The sequence below is a fragment of the Dysidea avara genome, chromosome 6, assembly GCF_963678975.1.
Source record: "Dysidea avara chromosome 6, odDysAvar1.4, whole genome shotgun sequence".
NCBI lineage: Eukaryota > Metazoa > Porifera > Demospongiae > Dictyoceratida > Dysideidae > Dysidea > Dysidea avara.
In genome coordinates this window covers 36,049,763-36,062,461 of record NC_089277.1, presented here as the reverse complement: position 1 = coordinate 36,062,461, position 12,699 = coordinate 36,049,763, and the positions used below count along the sequence as shown (strand labels likewise).

General features: G+C 40.3%; 2 protein-coding genes across 2 annotated transcripts in view; one reads left to right on the top strand and one right to left on the bottom strand.

Moving 5' to 3' along the window:
- Positions 1-12,699, bottom strand: part of LOC136259160 (uncharacterized) — a 66,408-nt gene that overhangs the window by 42,621 nt on the left and 11,088 nt on the right. The window contains exons 3-7 of the mRNA XM_066052600.1: positions 4,124-4,245; positions 3,094-3,190; positions 2,464-2,600; positions 1,510-1,636; positions 1,363-1,444 (exon numbers count right to left, since the gene is read on the bottom strand). Of these exons, the coding sequence (XP_065908672.1) occupies positions 1,376-1,444; positions 1,510-1,636; positions 2,464-2,600; positions 3,094-3,190; positions 4,124-4,245 (552 nt within the window). The 3' untranslated portion in view covers positions 1,363-1,375. The remainder of the gene's footprint in view (positions 1-1,362; positions 1,445-1,509; positions 1,637-2,463; positions 2,601-3,093; positions 3,191-4,123; positions 4,246-12,699) is intronic.
- LOC136259155 (uncharacterized) lies at positions 6,967-12,167 on the top strand. Its single transcript, XM_066052596.1, has 2 exons — positions 6,967-11,818; positions 11,869-12,167. The coding sequence occupies exons 1-2, from the start codon at positions 7,284-7,286 to the stop codon at positions 12,032-12,034; spliced, it is 4,701 nt and encodes a 1,566-aa protein (XP_065908668.1). The 5' UTR covers positions 6,967-7,283; the 3' UTR covers positions 12,035-12,167.

The following is a 12,699-nucleotide window of genomic DNA, read 5'->3' as shown; positions in this document are numbered from 1 at the left end:
CACTTCGCTATCTCTCTCTTCATAATAGTTATAAGCATTTGGGATGGCTATCCTTACACGAGCATAATTTTTTCTCACTGACTCACTGTTTATGCTTTATATTTGCTCAGTGCTGCTGTATACCCAAATTGTATTTGCAAAATGATACTAGATTATTGGACACTACATTGCTACATTTCATTTTCTTGATATGTTACCAGATTTGTGAAAAGGGGTCTTCCACACACATCCAATTTACCAACTTTGACAAATCATAACTTTCAATAGGAAAACAGTATTGCCTTGAAATTTGGGCAGTAGTGAGCACCAACACAGTCAATAGGTGAAGAAAATTTCAGAACTGTACATGTATCTTTCTTGAACACAAAGATATGGTCTTCCAAGTTCATAGAATTGGAAGTGTGTGGAAGACCCCATTTCAGAAATCCGGTCACATGACCTTTTTGTTAAAGCTTTAGTGGTGAAACTCCATGGTGTTAGGAGCAAGGAAAAAAAACATAATTAAGTGATATTGTCTCCCAAATTAGAACAAATAATTTATTTAAGTGTTTCTGTGGTTGTTGTTCTCTCTATTGTACTTAACTTGTCTTTACCTTTCTGTATTTTGTTTAATATACATGGTTGATTGTATTATTGTGTTTGTAGAGGCACACAATATATCTCACATATCATAATATATTATGTATACAAAATCAGTTTGTTTTGGCAGGGACATATCCAGGTATTTTCCAAGTTGGTTTCCAGATTAATAGTGAGTTTTATATATGCGCAGAGATCTGGCCCCAGCTGTGAATTTGTATGGTAAATGTTTCAAATTTTACTGGATTCATCATTTCATGGGCAATAAACCATTTTTAATATAATTATTCTTGGTTCTCTTTATGTCAGTCCTAATGTAAAGTTATAGCTCACGGCTGATCAGGTGTCGTAGTGATCTAAATACATATCCAAATTCTCTAAGTGAAATGAAACTCAAGCAAAATCATATTTTTACATTTCAAGTTAATCTTTTTGTTAATGCTTTCCTTTATGAATGTTCTATTAGAGTAGTTGTACTGCTCTGTTAGAATACATCTGATTGCTTGCCGCAATGTCCCAATCTTTATAAAGATTTTTTTCAAATTAATGCTTATCCTTCTCCTCCTACCCACTTTGAGGAATCAATAATTATACGTTTTCTTTACACTGTAGCTAAACTGCCCTGTCCTAGGCCTGTTCCTGTGTGTTTGTGTACTAACTAAGGTAATCTGGCATTACTGCTGCAAGCCCACACATTGAAATTTCCAGAGCAGCGTTTTGGAACCCCAGGAAACCCCTAAATATGTCGCTGTTTAGTGTACATATAGATACATTTATGTACATAATAATATCAATGTTACATTTTAGAATATCCTGAACCTTTCGCTGCATTAACACATGGAGACACTGTGAACATCACTCCATCCTGTATATGACATAACATGTGGTAAGCTGTGACATGTACTACAGTGAAATCTCACTTGTCTTTACCTTAACTAGAAATGGGAAATCCTTCCAGAATTCTTTGTGTATGATAAGATCAGTTCCACTCTTCTGATGTTTCACCCTCAAGAACACTGCTCCTACTATAAAGTAGGTCACAAATGCTGCAAATGCTCTGTGGAATAATGATAGCATGTAGCAGATACTATGTCACTTGTCTAACATTAAAATGGCAAGTGTACCACAAAACACAAAAGCAAACAGGAAAAATTTTGACAAATTTGATAATTTAGTTACAATTCATCAATAATTTTCCTCTTAAAATTTTACACAGAGTGTATTCTAAAACATAATAAATATCGGAGTGTTTTGTCGAAATTTCAAAATAATTAATGGCAAAGTGTTACTGTAATTGTTCTATATAAGTTAATATCTTCTAATACTACTTCGTGTTGCTATCTAAGTAGCTGTAGGGTTGGATAATGCACTGAATATGCCAGATTATGCTACAGTACAATGGGTTAGTGTTGTGAGGTCCAAAATTTTAATTTCTTTTTATAATTTGGAAATCTGCGAGACACAAACTGTTTTCTCCATAATTCTACACATCACTTTAGATACAACAGCAAAGTTATGAAACTTAAGAATACAGATGGTGTAGGCAAAAAAGTCTGCTCACTAGAAAATAAGTCTACCAGCAGAAATTTTGTGAGTTAAACCTTGATTTGAAAATCTCGTTTAAAAAATTGACCTCATACACATAACCTGCATAATTTGGAGCACAACAGGATGTAAATTGGATGAAATATTTAAACGTAATGTCAACGCAATAAGTATACGTAGTTTTGTACTTTACTGGAGGAACACTTAACTCTATAACAGTTACAAATGGCAGTCACTTTCTACAATAGAGCAACTAAAGATTACCATACGCAATATACAGACAGACAGACAGACAGACAGACAGACACATATAGCATTACTAACACATACAATACTTACAAGACCATGAGTACAATCCCCACTACTCCTGGGTCACTACCACCATCATCACTGGATCCGCCTCCTCCTCCACCACCTGCTTTACCACACACACCAGATTTGTGTGGACAGGCACACTTTGATGTTAGTTTAAAGTACTGAAATGGAATAACAATAGTTTAAATGCCATACATTCATTAAATTAGAAACCTGATAGCCTATAATATCAGGTACATGTACATGCTTATAAGTACATACATATAAGAGTCTGTACATGTATGGATGCACATGTATAAAACATTAAACTGCTGCAGTTGTATCTACATATGCACAAACTGATACACATATATACAAAAAACTATATGCATGTTATATTTACTGATATTCAGAATGATATGCATGTTTGTGCGTGTGTGTGTGTATGTGTGTGTGTGTGTGTGTGTGTGTGTGTGTGTGTGTGTGTGTGTGTGTGTGTGTGTGTGTGTGTGTGTGTGTGTGTGTGTGTGTGTGTGTGTGTGTGTGTGTGTGTGTGTGTGTGTGTGTGTGTGTGTGTGTGTGTGTGTGTGTGTGTGTGTGTGTGTGTGTGTGTGTGTGTGTGTGGTATGTGGTGTGTGGCACGTGCATGCATGTGTAGTAGTTATCAATGCTTACATAATAAAAGTATCCTGGAAAGTCTTCACGATCAAATACAAACTCATGTTGGTCAACCTGTCTGTTTTCATCACAAATAAGTTGTATTTCCATCCCCCTAAATATACAAGTTGTATTTCCATCCCCCTAAATATACATAATGTATTTCCATCCCCCTAAATATACATAATGTATTTCCATCCCCCTAAATATACATAATGTATTTCCATCCCCCTAAATATACATAATGTATTTCCATCCCCCTAAATATACATAATGTATTTCCATCCCCCTAAATATACATAATGTATTTCCATCCCCCTAAATATACATAATGTATTTCCATCCCCCTAAATATACATAATGTATTTCCATCCCCCTAAATATACATAATGTATTTCCATCCCCCTAAATATACATAATGTATTTCCATCCCCCTAAATATACATAATGTATTTCCATCCCCCTAAATATACATGATGCACAAGCGATTACGAATTTGTACTGTAACAAGGTTAACGATTATATAAATTACACATACGTTTCTTTTTGTTTATGCATCTAATTTAAAATTATAGTGTTCTTGTGTGTGGGCAAGTGTGTGTGTGTGTGTGTGTGTGTGTGTGTGTGTGTGTGTGTGCGTGTGTGTGGTGTGTGTGCAGCGTAGTGTGTGTGTAGTGTAGTTTAGTGTGTGTGCAGCGTAGTGTGTGTGTAGTGTAGTTTAGTGTGTGTGTGTGTGTGTGTGTGTGTGTGTGTGTGTGTGTGTGTGTGTGTGTGTGTGTGTGTGTGTGTGTGTGTGTGTGTGTGTGTGTGTGTAATGTGTGTGTGCAGTGTAGTGTGTGTGTAGCGTAGTTTAGTGTGTATGTGTGTAGTGTGTGTGTGCAGCGTAGTGTGTGTGTAGTGTAGTTTAGTGTGTGTGCAGCGTAGTGTGTGTGTAGTGTAGTTTAGTGTGTGTGTGTGTGTGTGTGTGTGTGTGTGTGTGTGTGTGTGTGTGTGTGTGTGTGTGTGTGTGTGTGTGTGTGTAGAGTAGTGTGTGCATGAGTGCATTTACCTGTTATCATCTCCATTACTAAAATGCAATGAAACAGTATCTGTATTATCAACAACAAAAGATGCAGTCTCATAACTACCCATTGACCACTCATCACCATCCAAATCACGTGACTGGCAACCCTGTTCAGTAGAATTAAAAACAACAAGCATTTATACCTTCACATAATATAATTTTAGATCCACTAAACTCTGAACACAAATAAGTACACAACAAAACCCTTGATTAGTTAGTATGTATCTATGGGTAAACATTTATGGCTATAATTATACAGTGTCTTTAATAGTGAGGTGTCCTGATTTATTTAAGGTGTCTAAATGCATGCACACCTAATAGCATCATGTGATTATAAAGGTGTCCTTATTAGGTGTCCTGATTTCAGGGGTCTGTTGTGTGTGCACAAAATGGAACCGTGGATAGGTGTCCTCATAAACAAGTGCCTTTATTAGGAAGTAACCTGGATGTAATGTGTTAATGTGTGTATGCTAACACAAATGGGGCCATGTATAGGTAGGTGCCTGGTTATCAAATAGTCCATACTGAAACACTTACGTATCATCAAAATATTACATGTATACTAAGAAATCAGTCGAATTGCCTTTGACATTTTGTTGCATTTCTATGTGTACTGGTCAACCCTAGGTGGCTGATTTGGTTATATACATGTCACCACACTTTAGCTGGTTTTGAATCCTTAATTACTACCCATAATTTGTCATAAATTATCCTCCCTTCCAATTTGACAATCTGCCACCTTCATTGGCAGGTAAAGGGTTATGACTTGAGCAAAGCTGAAAAGCTGTCTGTCCATCTGTCTTACTCACCAAACTCAGTGCAAATCAACACAATTAGTGCTGATAATCAAGCACTCATCCTTCAGCTACTCTAAGATTATTATCACGAGTTCACACATGCTTCCATTTGTTCGCTACAGCACGCAGAAGGTCAAGGTGTAGAGAAATTTCAGCAACGTTCCTTTGTATATAAACCACAGCACAAACTGTTCAAGTGGTAAAAACTCCTGAATAGCGTGTAGAATGGTCTTGGGGTCGAATCCACATGTTGGCAATGTTTTCTGTTTTTCCTTCTAAACAGTACCTTTTGCGCACACCTTTTAAAAACTCAACTTTAGCTTATAGTATCTTGGCATGCAAAGCACGTATCAATGTGGGATTTTAGCAAAATTAAATACCCATCATCTGGCAACTCGAGCATTGTTGTAACAAATCAATACATGCTACTATTTGTCCTTTATAGGGCAATGAAGGCACTGGTGTAGGAAACGATCACTGAAAAGTTGTGCTATACATTCCTGTCAAAAACCACAGACAAAAAACTGTGGCAATTTGTGCACCTCCCTTAACCCCAAGTTATTGTAACCAACCTGGGCTCAAACCCTGCCTAAGTCATAACTTTCTTTGTTTTTGGGACCTTTTTGTTCTATCTGTTCCATGCAAGACTTCATCCACAAATTCAGTTTTTCAGCCCTGGTACATAACTGTCTTACATCATTGAGACTCTTTTACTGAGCACTTTTGTGGTAGCCTGGAGGACAGGCAAATTGCCGACATATCTGTCCATGCATTTGTGTGTTGGTCCAGTGTATTGTATTAAAGCTTCTTCATCGCTTACAGAATATCTACATCTATGTTTTAAGCACATAGATGTGCACTGACATGCAAAACTGTATGAAGCTTTGCTCACATTTACCTCATTGCTGCTGTAGTAAATAAGCAACTTGCATGATTGGACAGTACTACTGTGCATCTGAAAATGATTTTACTGGAGCCGTACAGATACCATAGTTTACACTGAGGAAGTGTGTGACCTGACACAACTGTTTCACTAATGATCAATTATTTTTAAAACTAGGTTTTTGTATGGCAAAGGTATAATGTGTCCCTACAACATTAAAACTGAAAGTGCATAGCATAGGACAAGTTCCGAACCTTTGTTTGCCAGTAATTATATTTGCAAAATTGTGTTGGTTTTAAATTATGCACAAGTTAATTTCTCTTTATTGACAGTAAGGTAAACATACAATAACTGTACCATAGGCAGTGGAGACGGGGAGGCAGCCATCTCCCCCCACTTTTGTGGGACACCGTTTGCAAGAAAAGATCAAGATACTCTAATAGAACAGTCAGAATCTGGATACTTTAATAGAGCAGTCACAGTATTCAGAGAAGCAGTGTAGCAAATTACTTAGCTACGTATGTGTAGTTATAAATAAGGAGATATAATTGGTGGAGAGCAGCTATTGTCAGCAGATAGTGATTTTTTTTTTTGTTTTTGGCCTTCAACTTACAGCTGGCCTGGCCCCCTCACTCTTTGGCCTGCTCCACCACCCCTGATCTTTACCATGTGTACTGTATATACAATTTCCCTGACTCATGAACTGCATTCCTGTCAGAACCACAAACAAACAGCTTTGGTGTTTTGCACCATTAATTTCAACAAGGAAACCTCATACTCTTTTATGACATAATTTGTTTAGAGTTGAGATGGTCCTGCACGTAGGGCAGGTACCAATGCTAGTATCATACACCTGTACAGATAGTATCATATATGTATAGTAGGGATCACAAATGAGTGGTGTGGCCCAAGAAAAAAATCACCCAGAAAGCAGCCTCACTTTCCTTGCAACAATGAGGCAGTATTGGCTAGGTAAAACTAAGCTCAAACAAGCTTTCAGATTGATCCGAAATACTTTCAACAAGTTGCTATGGATTTAAAAAAAAATTTAACAGAATTTTCTACTGACTGACTGAGTAACTGACTGATGCTGTCATAGATAGTTAACTGTTACTGTACTTTAGCTATTATAAGTAACGCTATATTTAGTATGATGTAAGGCTGTGCTATAATTGGAGTATGTAGTGTGTTATTAGATCGAGTGTGCGTGTTGTGGTATCCTTCCTTTCCCGATTAATCGTGTACAACAAGGAACCTGGTCTTCTTCTAAACGTCCCGATATCGACATCTGGTGCTGTATCCCAGGATCTGTTGCCTTACTCCAGGATTTCGCTTGTCCTTCGACATTATTTTTTAACCACTCACCTAGACGTCGTGGTACCGTGGCAAACCTAACGGTACCACTGAAGGCAAGCGATACCTTGTTGCGAACACTTGTTGTTGCTCTCATTTACCTTAGGTCAGGATGGAGGACATTCAACGGCACCGCGGTTCACGAAAAGGCTACCGCTCACACCTCACGAGATTGTTCGCTAATTCTGATGAACTGCTGAACACGGTCACTACCGACCTTACCGAAGAGACAAGGATTAAAACCTCTACAGCTCTGGAGTCGTTAATTCATCAATTTAATCGTAAGGAAAAGTTACTCACTGATTTAGACGCCAAGATCCTCTCACTCATTGAAAACGAGGATGAATTAGAGACGGAAGTTCTTGAAACCGAAGAGGTTCAGTGTAAAATAACAGAGATAGTTGGAAACATTAAGTCATTCATCAAAACATATTTGCAGAACAGCATTCAGCAGCCTACTCACTCAGAGCAACCTAGGTCAAAACTACTGGATTCACAGCCAACACTAGCTACAAACTCAGAAGCCACTGGCGACACAGAAAGAAACTTGTCCATGACCCTGGAGACTGGTGCTTCACTACCTGCCCCTGTCCGTGACAGTAGTTCCACTGATAAGGAAGCAGCGGTAACATTGCACACCCTACAAGACAAGTCTATTGCCTCTGACACGGGTGCTACCCGACAAGACAGGTCTATTGCTCCTGGCAATGGTGCTACTAACAGTGAAGGTGGAATAGCTATACGCCTACCAAAGCTTACAATCTCTGTGTTTGGAGGTGATCCATTAGACTGGCAGCCCTTTTGGGATAGTTATGAAGCAGCAATTCACAATAATTCACAGCTAACTGGTGCACAGAAGCTAACTTACCTACGTGCCCAATTACGTGGTGATGCTGCCCAAGTTATTGCTGGACTTCCGCTTACCTCTTCTAGCTACCAGCACTCTGTTGAAGTTTTACAGAAACGTTTTGGTCAAAATCACTTACTGGTTAGTTCACACATCCAGGCGTTAATTGACCTTTCAACTCCAACAGACACCTTAGAGGGCTTAAGACGGTTTCATGACCTGATTGAAAGCCACATCCGTAGCTTGGCTTCCCTAGGAAAGAAAACTGACTCTTACAGTGCAATGCTTGTCCCCTTCCTGCTAAGAAAGCTACCAGTCAACACCATCAGAAACATAGCTAGAGCTCGTGAAAACAGTGATTGGACTATAGAGGAACTTCAAGCAGCCCTACTTAAGGAAATCAGAATATTTGAAACCAGTCTCCATAGTGTCATACCCCGAAGATCGAAGAGTTCTGAAGGTGCCTCAACTCTTCCAACAGCTGCCTTTCATGCAAATGTTAAGGGCACATCAACCACCCACAGTCAACGCCCTAGTTGCAGCTACTGCAAGAACACTACACACAATTCCAGCAACTGTGATACAATTAAGATGCAACAAGCAAGAGTAGATTTCATCAAACAAAATAACCTATGTTTCAATTGTCTGGGCCACCACAGGGTGTCTAGGTGCACTTCAAAGACACGTTGCCGGCTATGCAGAAGGAAACATCATACCAGCCTCTGCACCAATAACACGGATGATTCAGCTAGTAGAGCATCCAGCCAGACAGCACCACGTGGAACTCTTCAAAGTCCGGCCACCACCAATCCTACTAGTAATCCACCAACTATGAATCCGTCGGCTAACAACTCCAATCCAGCTCAAAATACACCGCCAATAGCATCCTTGACAATATCAACAACTGCAACTCTACAATCTATACAGTTGACAAAGGAGCCTATCTGTTTGCTGAAGACAGCAGTTGCTACAGTCGCCCATGAAGGCACTCAAGTGGACGCAAACATTCTATTCGATGAAGGCTCCCAACGTTCCTTCGCAACACAAATATTAATCGACAAGCTACGATTGCAGCCTCATCAGACAGAATTAATACAACTCTCTACATTTGGATCTCCTAACCCACAAGTAAAGAAACTGGATGTCGCAAGTCTTCAAGTGATCACTAAATCAGGTACACCTATCTCCATAACTGTTTTAATTGTTCCCTCCATAGCCACACCCTTGGAGAACACAGTAGAAACATCCTGTTTGACTGATCTACCTCACCTCAAGGGACTTCAGTTAGCACATCCAGTAACCAGATCTGACAGCTTTGAAATTTCATTGTTAATTGGTGCTAACCACTATTGGGACTTCGTGGGTGACCACACTGTTCGTGGCAATGGGCCTACTGCAATCAGTTCTAAACTTGGATACCTCTTGTCAGGTCCACTTTCAATTACAAACCCACAGCAACCAAGGAACATCACCAATCTAATGTGTATGATAACCAATAGCAGACAAGAAGAGGAGGAACTGCAACACATGTGGTCTGTTGAATCTATTGGTATTTCTCAATCAACCCCACTTGATCCCGACGAACAATTTTTTCAGAATTATTCTTCAACCGCTATTTCCCGGTGTGCTGACGGCTCATACATAGCAAGGCTCCCATGGAAAGAACAACATCCTCCGCTACCAACTAATTTCAACATATCTCAGAAGAGAACCACCTCATTAGTGCGACGACTAGCCCAAACACCACATATGCTATCAACGTATGATGCTATCATTTCTGACCAGTTAAAACGTGGATTCATTGAAAGAGTACAGGCATCTAATACATCCACTGGCGTCCACTACATTCCACACCATGCTGTGCGAAAGGATTCGGTGACTACACCTATTCGTATTGTGTTTGATTGCAGCTGCAGTGAGTCTAGATCCTCCGCAAGTCTCAATGATTGTCTTGAACCAGGTCCTACGCTACTAAATGATCTGTGCTCAATCATCCTCCGATTTCGTCTACACAATTACGGATTTGCTACAGACATCGAGAAGGCCTTTCTCCAAATCAAACTACATCATAATGATCGAGATTACACAAGATTCTTGTGGCTCTCCGACACAAGTAATCCCAACAGTGAACTCATAACATACCGCTTTCAAGCAGTATTATTTGGGGCAACCTCCTCCCCATTCATCCTGAATGCAGTTCTACGTCATCATTTGCAACAGTATCAAACAACTGTAGCAGATGACATCACTCAAAACCTTTATGTTGATAACATCATTTCAGGTTGTTCATCAGCAGAGACTGCTACACAGTACTACCAACAAGCTCGACAAATCATGAAAGAGGCAAAATTCAACTTACGCAGTTGGGCATCCAACAGTTCTGTATTGAACACTCTTGCTGCACAGGATGCTACCGCAGACCCTAATACAACTGTTAACATCCTTGGCATTCAGTGGTCAACTCATGATGATCAACTACACCTTACTCCTAGCAAACTTGCCAACATCAATAACTTAGTCACCAAGCGTGAAGTCTTACAGCAGTCCTGCAAAGTCTTTGATCCCATAGGGCTTGCTACTCCTGTTACAATTAGAGCTAAAATGCTCATTCAAAGGCTCTGGAAGGAGAGTGTGGACTGGGATGAACCATTGAGTGATATCCTATGTCAAGAATGGTCCTCAATTTTTACAGATTTAGTCTCTGTTAGTGAGCTAGCAATTCCACGCCAGTACTACAGCTGTGAATCTAAAATGACCAATGCTGAACTACATCTGTTTTGTGATGCTAACATCAAGGCCTATGGCACCATCGCCTTTTTTCGTCAGAAGGATGAAACCACCTTTGTGATGGCAAGAGGAAGAGTGGCTCCTTTGAAACCTCTTACAGTACCACAACTTGAACTACTAGGAGCACTCACAGCAACACGACTTAGTGATTATCTTCAAACTTCCTTCACACGACACAAATTCAAGTCACATTTTTGGACTGACAGTCAAATAGTGCTGTACTGGATACAGGGAAATAAAAAGCTGAAGCCATTTGTACAACACCGTGTTAGTGAAATCCAACTAATTACACAGAAGTATGACGCCACTTGGCACTACTGTCCGACAGCCGATAACCCTGCTGACATGATCACTAGAGGGTCCAGTACCAGTCAACTTTCATCTTCTTTACTCTGGAACAAAGGCCCACCATGGTTAACTAATGACAGCAATTGGCCACAATGGACCCCTTCCTCAACCTTCCACTTACATGTGGCAGCCATCACCTGTGAGGAATTTATACCTGCAGCTCCACAACCATTGTCATCATCCCCAACCATCAGTCTTCACAACATCATCGATCCCAACAATTACAGCAGCTTGGGAAAATTGCTAAGAGTCTCAGCCTATGTTTACAGGTTCATTACAGCCATCAGGAAACACAATGACTGCCAGTGTGAGCAACTTACAGCTACAGAAATTGACCTTGCCAGAATACAGTGGATAAAGAACAGCCAGTATCAGATTTATGCAACTGAGATATCCAACCTCAATTCCCCTAACTCCAGTAACAAACAGTCTACACTAGTACGTCAACTACGATTGTTCATCGACAGTAATGGCCTACTTCGATGCGGTGGGAGAATCCATAACGCTCCGTTGACACAACTAGCCAAATTTCCATATCTATTACCTCCAAAACATCCGTTTACAGCTTTAGTAGTGTATGCTGCACATGTTAAACTCTACCACTCGGGAGTTGGAACTACAGTAACAGCCCTGCGCCAGTCCTATTGGATACCAAGAGCCAGACAGTACGTGAGATCACTTCTCCGTCGATGCGTAATATGCAGAAAACATTCAGGCAAACCATACACAGCCCCAGACCCAGCTCCTTTACCAAAGGCAAGATTGCAGAATGTACAGCCGTTCTCAGTGACTGGGGTGGACTTCACCGGAGCTCTCTATGTGTACAACCGAGGCGAGGAAATCAAGGTATATGTATGCTTATTCACATGTGCTACCAGTAGGGCAGTACATCTGGAGGTAGTTGCTGATTTGTCGACAGAGACATTTATCCTGGCCTTTCGTCGTTTTACTGGACGCAGGTCAACACCTCATCTGATGATATCCGATAATGCCACCACCTTCCAGGCAGCAGCTGAAGAGTTAAAGGCCCTATATTTGTCTCAGGAAATAAGAACAGTGCTAAGCCATGAAGGAGTGACCTGGAAATTCATCCCGAAAAAGGCCCCATGGTTTGGGGGATTTTGGGAGCGCCTGATAGGCCTCACAAAATCCGCAATCAAGAAAGTGCTTGGAAGAGCCCACATTTCTCTAGAGGTTCTGCAAACAGTTGTGGTAGAAGTGGAGGCCCTGATGAATGATCGGCCTTTGACATACGTGTCTGATGACCCAAAGGATCCTGAACCATTAACACCCTCCCACTTGTTATCTGGAAGGAGAATCACAAGCTTACCACATGAACAGAGAACTATGGATGAGGTTAGTGATCCAAGTTACAACGAACACGATCGTCTCTCCAAAGATGCAAAGACTCAAGGCTTGCTGTTACAACACTTTACAACGAGGTGGAGGAATGAATATTTAACTTCCCTTCCGGGAATTTCATCGCACGTCTGGAAGCAATGAATGCAAAATTGCTGTGGGGGATGTTGTGCTTGTGCACGATGAT

Coding starts and splice junctions, on each gene's coding strand:
- LOC136259155 (XM_066052596.1), top strand. CDS start 7,284: ATGGAGGACATTCAACGGCACCGCGGTTCACGAAAAGGCTACCGCTCA. Junction 11,819..11,868: donor TGGATACCAAGAGCCAGACA/GTACGTGAGATC, acceptor GAAAACATTCAG/GCAAACCATACACAGCCCCA.